Genomic DNA, 15,337 nt, shown 5'->3' with positions numbered 1-15,337 from the left:
TATTAAAGAGATTGATATTTTTTTCGTAAATAAAACAGATACTTTTGTTTTATTGAATATATTCATTTTTAAAGATATAAAGTTTACTGTAAATAGTAAAAACAATTTTTATTTAGTAAGTTTACATTTGTGCAAGTATAAGTAATTCTAATGAAATTTATACTATTTTAATTGTGTAATTTAGTAATATATAAGTATATGACAGTTACTTCGAACTTATTTTACTTAATGAATTTATTTTAAATATATTTCTTATAAAAATACCTTTTTATAGCTAGTTACAAAAGTATAATTTAGGGGATTTTTTGAGAAAAAAAAATTAAGCACCCCCGACCAATATACCACACTACGCCACTGCATCAAACTAATAAATATAACTGTTTTTTTAAAGTATTTTTGTTTTTTCTGGTTAAAGTTATTAGAAGTTATATGAGTTTAAATGCGGCCAATTGGTTAATTTTCTGAAAATAAACTTACCCAAAATACTTTTCAATTTTACATCAAATTAAAGCGTGCAGCAACTATTCAAAAATCCTCTAGTTATTCATTTATGTCTTTTCTTTTTAGATTTTTAACTGACTAGGATTACTTGCTTTTCAAAAATAACGAAAGTTATTTAAAAACAAAATTAATTATAATATTCTAGACATATTTTAACTGTTTTTTTTTTAATTTAGGGGTGTTTTCAAAGAAGCTCCTGAAGATCATAAAGCTCATGAGTCTTAAAGTAAACATTTTAAATTCTAATGTTTTATGTTTATGCTTAAGTACGTGTAATTAGGTAGCTAATATAAATTTATATACAACTCTGTTGTTTGAAGCAAAAATAAATTTAATGGTTTTTTAAGAGCTGTTTTGAAAACTTTTTACTTTTTATTTCTTAAAAAAGTAATTATAACAATTAGTTTAAAAATTCTAAAATTTTTATTTTTCAAACAACTTGTCTTATTTTTCTAAAGAGACTAAATCATAATTTGAAAAAACTTTAAAAAGAGTAGTAGTAAAAAAATATTTAACGCAACTTTGTAGTTGTTGCAAATCATTTTATGACAAAATTTGTGAAGACTCTTAGTAATTTTGGAACTTAAAAATTGCAAAATCTGGTATTATTTGAACTTACATATTACATGGAGAGCTCTAAAGAGTAAAATTTTCAAAGTTTGCTTGAATAATTATATAATTTGTTACTCAAATGTTTTAAGCATATTAGTTTACGAAAACAAAAGTTTTAGACAACGTGTTAATAAATTTATTTAAAGTTGCTTTTAAAGTTGTTTTAAAAGAGTTTAAAATACTTAAACGCACTGAAGTATCAATTTTAGAATGTCCTAGACGAGTTTAAAACGCATTTAGGTGAAAACAAAAATTCCTAAAATAGCCGAAATAATCAAAATGTTCAAAATATTAGAACAAAAAAAAACATAAGTGTAAAGAAAATAAGAATAAGATTATAGAAACTGTTGTTGTAACTAAATTGCTTACTAAATTAAGTATTAACAAAAAAAAATGGTTAGAACCATCAAAAAAATCAGTCTCAGTCTTATATGCTAAACCATGGAAGAAACTTTGTTCCAACACCACAATGGTCAGAAGAAAAAAAAAAAAAAAGAGTTTAAGTATCCCATTTTAATTTCTAAATTAAGTATTAGTTGCTCCAAAAATATATTTATATTTACTTGCGCAACAAGTTACGTAGAGTTTAGATTAGAGCTTTAAAGTTACAAATTTAACTTTTATTCTTAATCAGTAAAATTTTTTTTTAACTCAGTGTTCATATTTTAATAAATATTTACATAAATTTCGAAACAAAGTAATATATGAATAAACATAATTGAAAAAGTGTTCAAATAAAAGTGGTACAACAACTTTAGTCAAAGTAAAGTAATAGTACAAAATATGGGTACTTCAGGTAAAAGTCAATACTTATATATTTATTTTTCATTTTTATTTAAATAAATAGAAGTGTGTAGTTGTATTTTTAAACAAAAACGTCGGTGAAAGTCTACACAGCCTAACCTGGACTTTCGTATGTTATGAGACGAGCTCAAATTAATAAAAAGATTTTATAGTACCACTTCGATTATCAAACCATAAGCTTGTGGTCTGATGATTCAAGTGGTTTGACCAAACCTTTCTGTTAACTCATTTATTAAAGCCATAACTTTTAGATTTAAATTAGCCTAAGTGTCATATAATAACAAAGTTTAAACTTTACTTTTAATAGTTGAAAGTAAATTGTAAAAGTTGTGCATTTGCAATGCATACTAATAAAGTTTGATTTGAAATGTATTTTTATTATACTTTTACTAAGTATTACCAATTTTTTTATTAAAACAAAATAAAAAAATATTTACACTTAGTCTGTTATAGGTTTAAACATAAATTTCAACAAACTTTATAATAATTTTAATTTAATAAAATTTTATACAACTAAGTTATACCGTAAAGTTTCATTAAAAACAAAAATTAGCACTTTACATACAAACTTAATTTTTTTACAGTTTTTTCATATTTGAAAAAATATTAAACTTTGGACTTAAGCTAATCTTCCAATTCAATACTAAAAAAATGCGTATTAGTTTAATTTGCTTTTAAACTAAGTATATATTTAGTATTTTATTGGTTGCGTATAGTGTTGTTACTTTTGATTTTTTCTCTGTTTTCTATGTTGGTTTATATTCATTTTACTTTCTTACAGACTTGTAAAACTAGTTACACTTTTGTTATTTCTTAGGTTTTAATCTACATTAGTTTAACTTTTCGTTGTCTTTGTGATCGCTTTGTATTTAAAATCATAGCGTGCCAAATACTTTCAGTCATAGTTACTTAACTTTAAAGTTTAAAAAAGTATCAGAAAACTACTGTTTACTAGAATTTAATCAAAAGCTAATTGAAGTTGAATTTTATTTAGTCAAAAGTTTTTTTATTGTTTTTTTGATTAAATTAAGTATCAAGAAAATTAACTTTAATTTTTAGCAAATTTTTAGTAAACATATTGAAAAATGTTTAGATATTCTAATAATTATCTTTTATATTAAAAGTATAAGAGTTATATTAACGCTATAATTCAGAAAAAATATTTTAAAGACCTTTTTCGACACAAAAATTTTGTAAAACTACTAGTTTTTGAACCTTTTAATTTATATTCAAATTACTTGTTTATTTAAAATTTTTCAAAAGATATGGAAGACAATTTTTCATATAATTTTTTTTTTTAATTATTAAAATATAGTTTCTCTGTAGTTTAAAGTTAGTACAAGCTATAATACTATCAAAAATATAGAAATCTCGGTATACCTCTTGAAATTTTTGTGTTTTCTATTTAGCTTGTTAAAACTTAAACTTAAGTTTTTCATAATATCAGTTTTAGAGAAATTATCACCGCTTGTGGTCATTAGTTTAAAGCATTCCACAAAATCTATGAAAAAATCCAAATAATTCATGAGGGAAAATCAATTGTGCGTATAACTATTTTTCATAGAGTTATATTAGCTTCAGTTTTCGATATAAATAGTTAGAAGAAACTATTTAATGGACAAGTAACTCTGAACAAATTATAATGAATTCTAGGATTTTTAAAACAGTTTTGCTTCTCATAGGAATATTAAGTTGCTCTGGTAAATAATAATTATAAATATTTCAAAGAAAGCTGATTGTTTTAATTTTACATGACTTTTTTTATGAGGTTATAACTAACTTTGTTAACTTTAGTTTTCTGTTTTATCTTTCTGTTTTATCAAGCAGAGTAGGTGACTGTGCAGTAATTATTATTTAAAAAGCTTTTTTTTGTGCGAATAGATATTAAAAAACGCATATTGAATTTTTTTTTATGGTTTTACTAAGCTAACAAAGCGTAAAGGTAATGAAAACTAAGTTAAACTTATATTAATAATAAGAAGTTTACTTTTTATTATTTAATAATATTTAAGATTGGATCTAAAAAATATATTATTTATAATAAAAACTTAGTAAAAGTATCTTTAAACCTTGTCTAAAAATAATAAATAATTATAGCTTACTATTTTGACTTACTTCTTTTTTTTACAAAAGAATATTTAAAAAATGAAAAATATTAAAAAATCCTTGTAGGTCACAGAAATAGGCATCGACCGCAGTTATCTTCTAAGGAATACCATGGTGTAATTGATGGAAACACTGTGAATGTTATCCTTAACCCTCCTTTGTTCGCCCAGGATAAAGACTCACCAAACTACTCAGGTATTAAGAATAAAATTGAGTTCTCTTTAAAGTTCTAAGCCGGAACAAAAAAAAATTAAAAAGAATGTGTTTGTAAACAGTTTTGACGTTTGTTTCAAACTATTAAACTTAAATAGAATCAATAAAGTATTGTAAAATTTGATAGAATTGTGATATCATTTAATTTTAAACTAAAAAAAATTAAACTTATCAAGATATAACAACTAATAACCTCCAAGTAAAATTCCATTTCATCAAATAAACCTTCTGCAAAGGTAAAATTTGTGATTTTGAGCTGACGAATAAGGATGGAAAATGGCTACCGTTCGGAGCTTTTGTTTTAGATGTCAGCTTGGGACAGGCAAGCATCCAATTAAAGGATGATGTTGGATTACTGAGTTGCAAAAACCAATCAACTTACGAGTTTTACGTTGCCGCTGTCGATTGTGGATGGAAAGTCTCTAGTGGAATAACTAAAGGAAGAAAAAAATCAAAAAAGTACGAACTGTGTTTTATAACTGTTGGAAAAGTGATTATATAAAATTGAAAATATTGTAGAATGTTCGTTAATTACTTTTACTGCAAACTATTGTGTAACTAATTTTTATATACATAAAAAATTAGTATGAAATGATAAGTTAAATATGAGTGAATTACTTTAATTCAGATCAAAAGTGCAAGTGAAGGTGATAGATAGCAATGAACACGACCCAATTATTGTTAATTCACCATCTTCAATTACTGTTCACGATAATATTAATGTTAATGATTCTTTACTAAGGCTTGTAGCACGTGATGATGACTGTGGTGAAAAAATTTGTGGTTTTCATATTATAAACAACCAAAAGTATTTTAATATTTCTGACACAGGTAATTTTCGTTTTGAAAATTACTAAAAATAATTTTAAAACTGTTTTGTAACAAGCTTAAAGGAAATGCATTTATTACTTTTAGTAGTTTATACATTTATAAAACAATAACAGTTTACTATAATTATACACAAAATTAAAACTAAAGTATAAACAAGTTTATTAAACAAAATTGTAAACTTAAAAAAAAAAAATCTAAGCATTTTTTTTTATTATTCTAGCTTGTTTACTGAAAAGTCATTACTATATAAAATTGTAGGCTAGTTTATAATATAAAAAGTATGCGAGTCTTTCAGCTAATTTTAAATCGAGTTGCCGCATTAAAAAACAGCTGACATACGCACTTTTAATTGTTTAAAGATATTATACTAACATTTGTTAAGAGAAATTAAAATATCAGTATTTGACTTGTATAGTTATAAGTTGTACATGTAAAACTAATTTTTAAGTATTTATATTTTAAGTTTGAAGCATTTTAAAATACTATTACTTAGTTTAAAATGTTTATTTTTTTTACTAAGTTAGATATTTAAACAGGGGAAATATATTCACTACAGTATTTAAAAGTTTCTGATGTTGATCAAAAGTTTGACATTGAAGTGATGGCCAGAGACTGTAGGGGTAAAAATTCATTAATTCACAATATTGAAGTATATATAAAAAAGCCATGTATTCCTGGATGGAAAAGTAAGTTAATTTTTGTTAATAGTATTTATCTCGTTAAAATAAAAAATATTTCAGAAAATTAGCACTGTATACTTAGATATATTTAAGTTACTGTTTAACTTTTATTTAATTTAAGTCTTCTACAAATACAAAATGTTAGTTTAAGTATTTTTTAGTTTCATAAAAGTTTTTTTAAGGTTTAAGGAGTAAATAACAAAAAAGCATAGTAATATAAAAATAAAGTATATTTTTTTGAAAACTAACACAAACTTACTGAATAAAACATGTTTTGTAGTATATATTGTATCTTGAACGACAAAAAACGCTCAAAAAGTTTGGTCAAAGGACCTGGTGCACAAAAAAACCTTTCGGTTATCGAGTCATACACCAGATCAGTTTAACGTCATGTCCAGGACTAATACGTTTATAAAAACAAATTTTTAACTGCTTAAGTAACTGTTATCTTTAAAAATTTAATTTTTTAGTTAATCTTAATATAAAACTATAACGTAACAAAAATACTCTTTATTTAAACGGAAATTACTAGAATTTGACAAATTATTTTACATAAGTCAACTTTTATCGTAAAAATTTAGGTCTTAATAATTATTTGTATATTGGTTAAAATGTTTGAGAATACCTTTCTCAACAACTTTCTAAAGTATGAAAAATATATGTTATAATAAATCATAAATTAGACTGGATTATTAAATATAGTGATAAATCATGTTTTTTAAAGACTGTAAAGTTTAAGTATTTGTTACACTTATACTTAGCTTAAAGAATTTATAGTAAACATAAAAGTTTAAAGACTATTCAAAATTCTAAATAATGATTTTTTGTTTTGGATTGTGATACGTTATTACTCGTTAAAAAGCATTAAAAATTTACTAAAAACGGTTTGAGACGACTATACATTGTAAGCAAGTATAACTGTGCAATTTAAAACTCATATATTATTTATCTTAGTGCCATGTCAAGGAAAAACTTTACAGCGCAGCAGATCTAAGTTTTAAGACTATTCTTTTAGAATTTTTTATTCTAAAAATATCTTTAATGCTTTTTTAATAAATATCTAACTGAAAAATATATTGTAAGTACTTAAACTTTAATACAGTTAAAATTATGTGTTTGTTGTGTAGCTTTTTCAAATAAACTTGAATTTAGCGTTGAATCTATCGCCAGTTAATTTTTTTTCTCAAGGGAGTTTTCTTACACGACATACTGAAACAACAATAATATTAGTTTTACATTTAAATCGAAAAATATTGTTTAAGTTTTAAAAAGTAATAAGAAGTTATAAACTACTAAATGTAGTTTACACATTTTTGGTCTTAGTATTAAATAGTGTATTACTATTATTTAGTATTTGCAAAGAGTAATCAGAAAAAAACGTTTATTTCAGATTTAGAGCCCGTGATTCCAGTAAATTCCAACGAAAAAATTTTTCAAATTATCAAGCATTTACCGAAATTAGAGACTTGCACAAATTTTAACGAGTCGGTAGAAGTTGAAGTTACTGCAGGGTTGCAGTTTGACCATAAAGAAAATTTTGAATGCTCCCCGCAGCTGCTTAAACAAACTTGTGGTAAATTATTCATTCAAAATATTCTTTTTCGTAAACTAGTCATTGCTGTAACTTGAATTATAAGTTTATAAAATTTTAAATAAGCTTTAATTGTAATCAACAAATAAATTTTAGCAAGAAGAAAAAATGTAAGTGAAATTTTATCCGTTCACAAGACAAATGTAAGTTTTATTTTTTCTTATATATTTAATAGCGAAATAACTGAGCTTTAATTAAGTTGTTGTTTTTATATAAATAAACGTTTAGTAGTTTTTTACCTTGCAAAGTGATTTTAGAATCGAAAATACGAGCAGTGTTTGATAAATATTTAGAGTATTGGTACTTACTAAAAACTATTTTCACTTAAACAATAGATTCATATACATATGAATACTTAAAGTGATACATTTATGTTTTGTACTTTTTTTAGTTATATAGTTTTTTTTAGTAAATAAAACACATCTCTAAGCAGTGTAGTCATTAAAAAATTTTCTTTATAGAATTCGTCTTCAAGTCAGTCTTATCAGCTTACTGAAAAAGACTTTATTACTAAACTAAGTGACAGAAAGTCTACCTTTCTCAATAGTATTGATTGGGATGGTACCACACAAATTTCGTTTACAATGGAACTTTTTGATTCTAGTTTATCTAAACTAGGAGAGAAACGAACCATTTTGTGCAAATCAGATGAATCAGGTATTTCTAAATGACTAAAGTTCTTGTAAAACATGAATAGATTATAGACATATATTTTGTATTTTTTTTGCAAAGTTATATATTGGGTAGAAAAAAGTTCTTGAAGCTAATTAAAAAAGTATGTTTACTCTAAGTTTTCATCCAATTTTGTTAACTTTTTTTTGATAAATACACTTCAAAGTTTTTGTTCACTAACATTTAAAAAAATAAGCTTTTATAAATTTAATTGCTATATTTCTCTAATAAACATTATAAAAACTAATAATATAATAGCTACAACTTAAAAAAATAGAAATATTTTTAAGGTCATAATCGACACCATATAGCGATTTACGTGCAAAATTGTCATCTTATGTTATTGATTAGGAAAAAGCCAAATGGATACAAAAATCGACTAGATATAAAGCAACAAAATCCAGCTGAGTGGCATTGGAAGTTAAACGACGAGAGTGTTAGAGTTATAAGTATTTTAAAGTTTAGATTTAACGGGTCTTTTATACAAGCTGTACTGTAGTATGTACTTTAACTTTTAAAACTGATATGTTTATCAGTTATTATTTCCATAGTAAATAAAGGTAGATATTGTTTTGAAAAAAACTAAGTATAGTAGCAAACACTCACTACTTATTTTTGTTTGTACAACATGTATAGTTTATTTTTTGTAATATTAAACGTATTTTTAAGTTTTTTAAACTACATTTCTAAGAAAAATTGAATCTATTAATTTCGAAGTACTTAGAAATCTTATACAACAAAATTATTTTAACTTGGATTATTGTTTATTGGTTATTGAACGACAAAAAATACGCTCAAAAGGTTTGGTCCAAGGACCTTGTCTACAAAAAACCTTTCGGTTATCGAGTCATACACCAGAACAGCTTAACGTCATGCCCAGGATTACTTAATACTTTTGGTAATTAAGTGAAAACCAAAGTTTGGACAAGTTTTACATAATAATTAAATTTTATTCAAATTTTTATTATTATATATTCGTAAAAAATAAACACTCAAAACAAACTTTAAAATTCGAAGCTTGAATTATAAATTGAAAACGCTGAAGTTTATTTTAAGATGACGTTCTTCATACTTATGCATAATTTAGTATTTTCAAGTGAAGCTCAGACATTTTTTACCTTTGTTACCGATAAAAATCTTAAATAACTTCAAATCTATGTTGACTTGTTTTGTGTAAGCTTTTAATAGAAAATTAATTATTACTTTCTTATAGATTTCAGTCTAATTTAAAAAGTTCTTTGGTATAGTAAGTATTAAATAATATATCGCGCTATACTTCTTTAGGGAATTTTTTATTATTTATAACAGAAAACAGTGTGTTTTTTTTTTGAAAAACCTTTAAACGCTTGAAATTTTTTAATGTCTATAAAACAAAACAATGCATAAGTTTTTTGAAAAACCTTTAAACGCTTTACCTTTAAACGTTTGAAATTTTTACATAATCGTTCACACTTCAAATTATGAAACTTAACTTTTTAGAAAAGTACTTGGATAAGTAAAATAGTTTTTTTATTAGTGTATGCAGTTTACTGTTGGTGTTAAATAAGTTGTTTGAGTTTTAAGAAATTAAAACAAGTTAAAAAACTTTAAACTAGTTGATACTTTTTAAAATATTTAAAATAATAAAAATAAAGACGTTTTAATTAAATTTTTTTTAAATTGTCTATTTATGAAATAGTTTAATAAAGAATTGATATGAAAAAAAAGCATGATAAACTGATAGTAAAAATTATTAACTTGCATCTAAAGAATTGAAACGTTTTGAATTGGTGTTGCTTAAATATCTAGATTAGGCTGTTAAAGAATAACTGTTTGAATACAAAGCTGAAAAGCTTTACAAAAAAGTATAATTCATTTTTTTCAAACATGACTCATAACTGTTTAATTTTTGAAGGATGGAAACTGTAACAACATAAAATACGAAGTTTTACTCAACATTGATTACCCAAATATCAGTTTGTACATAAACAATGTGAGTAAAAAGCCTTTTCTTATAGCTGACGATTATCCTTTGCACTTAAGTAAAGTTTCTTCTACTGTTTGGAGCGTTGGAGCTGCTTGGGAAGGTCTAAAAGTTAAAGTTACTTAATTTACCTATCTTAAGAAAGACTATTATTGTTATAAAATAAAGTTGAGCTTTTTGTAAGTGAATTATGTATTATTTACATCAAAAACACTTAATAACTAAAACGTGTTTTTACATAAGTTTATTAAGTATATTTTAAGCTATCTCGTATAACAAAAGTTTAAACTATAGCATAGAAATAGTATTAGTTTTATTCAGTTTTTTGAAAGTACTCTTTTGTGTATAAAATTAAATCAAGTATTCATCTTTTTGACAATAACTAACTAGTAAAATATCTTGAAAGTATTCTATTAAAACAATATTTTAGTTATTTTTCAGGTAAAGAATCCATTTATAATCAACACTTTTATGGTAAAATAACTAAATTACTAGTAAGTCATGGTAAGTTAATGTCAAAAAATGAAAGACAATGTTTAACATTTTGCCAAGAAGGTATCAAGTTTTTGGGGTTAGAAAAATCAAAAAATGTTATCGTTTCAAAGGTTTGTATACGTTGAAACCATTTTCTCTTGATATTTATAAAACGATCAATGTTTTAAAACAAGATAAGCAGCAAAATCAGAACTTAGCCGAGATTAAAAAAAAAATATGTATTTAACTTTTGTGTCTAAATACTAGTATTTTATCAATTCAGATTTTGTTAATGACTATATTAACTAATATTAGTATGTTCTAAGTTGTTTACTATATAAAATGATTTTTTTTAATGTAAATGCTTATTTAGTACTATCGAAAAAAAAAGTTTAATGCAGTAATTTAAAACAAGTAAAAATGATGAAAAATAATAAAAACAATTACTTATTTTTTTATACAGTAAGTGATAAATGTTTGTATTTCAATGAAATCTGTATTTAATATATTTTTATAAACTTTTGTTTATACTGAAAGTTTTTAAAAATAAAAAAAACTTGACTAGTATTTTGTGCAGCTATGGCATAACCATTATATGATATGGTATAAGACACTATTTAAATAAATTAAAGATTATTAATTTTTAATTTTTCGACAGGGCTACCAAGAAACAAAAATTTTAGAAAGTCTGTCTGAACTACCTCTCAAAATGGGATTTTTAAAGTATAAAAACAGTTTAAAGAATCTTGAAGTTATAAATCGAACTATTATTTTATCTACTAAGCTCAAGTGAGTTTTAAATTGAATGGAAAGAATAATATTTTAAATTTACTAATTAATACTTTTAGTTGTCCAGCACAATTTTCAGAAGACTGTCCTAAAATAAAGCCCGTTTCGATTAAACTTCAACTACAACTAGATGTTCCTAATTATTTATATGTAATAGGTTTAAACTATAAAAACTTCGTGTTACCACTTAAAGAAGATGTTAGTCCGTTTCAAGATGTACTAATAAGACTTAAAAGTTCCGAAGAGAATGAGCTTGCATTAGGTTTGTTTTTGGTATTAAAGAAACTTATGGAAATATAAAAGCTTACTTTGTTTGATTTTGAAAATGTTATTTAGTTAAAACAAGATTTTATAGGTCTTTAAGTTTATGTGGTTTGCTTAACTTTTAACTTTAAGTAGCTGGATTTTAATTTATTCGACAGATTCAAAAGAAAAAATAAGACGTTGCGAAGTAACTGTAAAAGGAGAAAACTCTAACAGCTCTTTGTTACATTTGAACAAAAAATGGTTAAAGAAAAAAAGCATGAATTTTAAAAAACAAAAAAATATTTATATTCTTTCAGGAAGTAAGAAAAATTTGTTTATTAGAATTTGTAAATTTTTTATTTAAATTAATATTATAAAAAACAGTACGGCACAGACTGTTTGAAAAATATAGTCTATGTAATACAGTATTTTTTCTGCATAAAATATATCAGCTCGTAATTCAGTCCGGATTTTTAAAGCATTAGCAATAAAATATTTCAAAGTACAATAGTTTTAAAAATAAAAAAAAATTTATAATAATTTTGTTCTAAATAATCTTTAAATAAAAACAACTAAGGGATTAGCCTCATTTGTTAAATGTTAATATTGCTTTGTTGTTGAGTTTTAATAAAAACCTTAGAAATTGAAAAAAATTGTTATCAATAATGTTTAAGGAGATTCAACTTTGGAAACATACCAGGAAGGACTAAGAAGCATTTTAATTAAAAGGTCTACCTCCATTAAAAAAAAGTCTTTAGTTTTTGACATAGAATGTAAAGGAAAAGCGAATTCTTTTAGTAAAAGTTTTCCACTTAAAGTAAGCCTAAAGTAACTTATAGAGTATTTTTTGATTGTAAAATTTACCTATAATCTAGTATTTAACAAATTAAAAAAAGTATCAACTAAATTTTTTTTTTTTTAAATCAAATTTTTACATCACTAATTTACACTTAACCATAATAATACATAATGAACTCAATAAGATCAAAATCATTGAGGATGTAATGTACATATCTGTGGTTACATAACAATTCAAATCCGACAACTCAAATTCTGACCATTTAAACTCTTATAAAAATTTTACAACGACCACATCTCAAAAAATACTTAAACTTGATATACAAATAAGAAATGCTAATGTAGGTCTTATTGTTATAATTGTAATTAATAGAATAAAATGAAGTAAATATTTATAAAAAACTAAAAGTAGCCATGTTTTGTTAAGTTTTACAACTGATTCAGCTATTTTACAAAAAAGAAGTTATATTTTGAAAAAAAAAAGTGGTTAATGTATATCTAATTAAAAAATAAAACAATGGTGGTTAAAAATATTTTGATATAAGTAGATTTTTAATACGATAAATCAAACTAATTCAAAATTATCAGAGTTTAAGTTTTCGGAACTTTAAATATCAGAATTTGAATAGTCGTGCACCCCATATCTATGATGTATTATATTTATTATATTGTTCTATAAAATTTATTGTTTAATTTTATTTATATTTATATTGTATTATTATTTACTATATTATCATGTTGTTATATTATTTAGATAATTAAAGTTTACTTAGAGTATATGTTTGTTCATAAAGGTTGATTTTAAATCGAATAATGAAGGAAGTACAGAATCTAGTGTTTTAGACGAAAGTACAGTAGATCATTACACTACAGTCGAAAACAAATTGATAACTTCTACAAAAAAAATGTATGATGTTAAACCAACTCCTTCAAAAGTTCAAGATCACATCAAAGTGTCAAAAGAACTTCTTACAAACAAAGGTAGCACAAGTAAATAGTTCAGTTTTCGAGAACCACTTAAAAAACGTACTATTTGATTAATATTTTTATCTTTAGTAAGTTCTAGTAAACTTGTAAAGGTAAGTAAAAAGAAGGTTTTTTACTACTTCAATACCACTTTCTAGAATATCAAACAAAGACAGAGCCTAATAAGAAAAAAGTTCTATATATTGATAACGACCTAAACAAGCCTCAGGGTCTACTAGTTTCCAACAACGATAAAAAACCATCAGTTGAAATAAAAAACAACGACGTTAACCATCAAAATAATCCAATTAAAAGATACAGTTCTGCAGCAGTTCACAAAAAAGATCAACAAAATGCTGTACCTTTTGTTGTTACAGGAATCTGCGTTGTCCTATTAGTTGTTTTGGCAATAGCCGCGCTCATCCACAGTAAGCTTCACAACCGCGAAGTTTCTGAAGACAGCACTCACCAACTAACCGACGAGGTGGCAGCAAAAAGCGACGATGACATGGACTGGGATGACTCTGCAATGACCATCACTGTGAATCCCCTCATTGTAAGTCAGATTTTTATGAAAACTTATTATAAGAGAGCAAATATTTTTTCTCAGCTTGAGTTCAAGGAGTAGCTACAGGTTTAATAATAAATTTAAGATTTTATGTATGGTTTTAAAAAAAGTTTTAGATTTTTTGTTGAACGAGAAAAAAAGACTTTAAAATACTTGTTCCCATGACCTAGTGTACAAAAAACCTTTGGATTTAAATTAAAATTGAAAATTCCTACAGGAAGAAACATTCTTTTGTAAATAATTCCTTTAAATTTTAAGTTTGAAGTTTTTATGAACTTAAAACATTTGAAAAATAAAACTTGTTATCAAAAAGTTTAGTTTTATTAAAATCAAACAAATATAAAAAGGTTCATATTTTCAACACATTAAAATGAAAAAAAAAAATATATATTTATATTTTATAAAATACTTTACAATTCTTTGTTCATAAGAAAATTATTTTAATAAACTTTTTTTTAACTGGAAACAGACTAAAGTTTTTCTATTTTTGTTAAAGTAAATACTTTTTTTTAATAAATAATTATTTAAAAAAATAAAGCTCCTAGTGTTTCATTGTTTTATTAGGAGAAAAATACTTACTTATTCTGTTAAAATACGTTCAGTTCGTAAGTTTGGGCAGATATAACTGTTTTAGTAAATTTATTTAAATGAAAAAGTACTTGTGTATTGTTATTGTATTATATAGAATTCCAAAAAAAAAAAAGATTAAAAATCACAGGCATGATGAACTGTCTTTTTTTAAATTTTAGTTATTTTTAAATTGAAGATTAAAATTTACCTGACTGAGATTTTTTCCACTATAAACTTTAAAGAATAGTTTAATAAAACTTTGTTGTTTCAAACAAATGTATTTATTGTAGGAAGATCCGGAATCATCAGACTTTTCAGACTTTGAAGAAGACTCTGTTGTATGCTTTCAAAACAACAACAACAAAACCGCTGAAAAAAACCTTACCAGTTGCAAACCTTCTTCATCGAGACCCATAACTAATAGACCTTCCAAAATTGAAAATAAATCTGGAAACAGTATTGTATCAGATGCAGTAACCTCAAAAATTTCTTCTAACGGAGAAAAATGTCTATCTGACGACTATTATGAGTGGGATCCGTAAAATATAGTTATTTTAAATGATAAGTTCACACTAACAGTTTTCAATCAAGCACCCTATTTTTATTATATCATTTTTGGCGGTGTTTTTTTTGAAAACTTCATAATAGATTTATGCATGATTTTAAAATTGCATGAACATTATAATCGACAGTAAAATATAATTGTACGAGTCTTGCTTTCAGAGAAAAAAAAACGTAAGTTTTCGTTTGTTATAAGGTTTCAAGATAAGTTTATAAAAAAAAATGTTTTAAGCAAATAGATATGTTGCTATAAGGGACTATATGTTTTTGCTGTATTTTATTATATATTCTTTATTTTTTAGTTGCATATAGGTATTTAAAAGTTATCAATTGAAGTATATTTTCAATGTTTTTTGTCTTTATAAGAACTTAATTAAAATAATTAAATTTTA

At 24.2% G+C, this 15,337-nt stretch overlaps 1 protein-coding gene across 1 annotated transcript; it reads left to right on the top strand.

The window, feature by feature from the left end:
• Nucleotides 1–3,480: 3,480 nt before the first annotated feature.
• On the top strand, nt 3,481–15,252 carry LOC145833945 (calsyntenin-1-like). Its single transcript, XM_082941226.1, has 18 exons — nt 3,481–3,617; nt 4,090–4,218; nt 4,473–4,695; nt 4,865–5,067; nt 5,604–5,753; nt 7,138–7,320; nt 7,435–7,481; nt 7,800–7,995; nt 8,301–8,446; nt 9,905–10,076; nt 10,415–10,578; nt 11,106–11,236; nt 11,296–11,498; nt 11,659–11,802; nt 12,157–12,299; nt 13,075–13,261; nt 13,405–13,802; nt 14,675–15,252. Exons 1-18 carry the CDS (start codon nt 3,560–3,562, stop codon nt 14,924–14,926), a joined length of 3,129 nt encoding a protein of 1,042 aa, XP_082797352.1. The 5' UTR covers nt 3,481–3,559; the 3' UTR covers nt 14,927–15,252.
• The last annotated feature ends 85 nt before the right edge of the window (nt 15,253–15,337 follow it).

The sequence above is a fragment of the Thalia democratica genome, chromosome 1 (assembly GCF_965202585.1).
Source record: "Thalia democratica chromosome 1, ktThaDemo2.hap1.1, whole genome shotgun sequence".
NCBI lineage: Eukaryota > Metazoa > Chordata > Thaliacea > Salpida > Salpidae > Thalia > Thalia democratica.
Note: the sequence above shows the minus strand (reverse complement) of the source record. Positions and strands in the feature narration are given on the sequence as shown.

Bases quoted from the DNA above. Each gene is read 5' to 3' on its own strand.
- LOC145833945 (XM_082941226.1), top strand. From the start codon at position 3,560: ATGAATTCTAGGATTTTTAAAACAGTTTTGCTTCTCATAGGAATATTA. The intron at 4,219-4,472 runs GTATTAAGAATA...CCTTCTGCAAAG, and splicing joins AGACTCACCAAACTACTCAG to GTAAAATTTGTGATTTTGAG. The intron at 13,262-13,404 runs GTAGCACAAGTA...ACCACTTTCTAG, and splicing joins AGAACTTCTTACAAACAAAG to AATATCAAACAAAGACAGAG.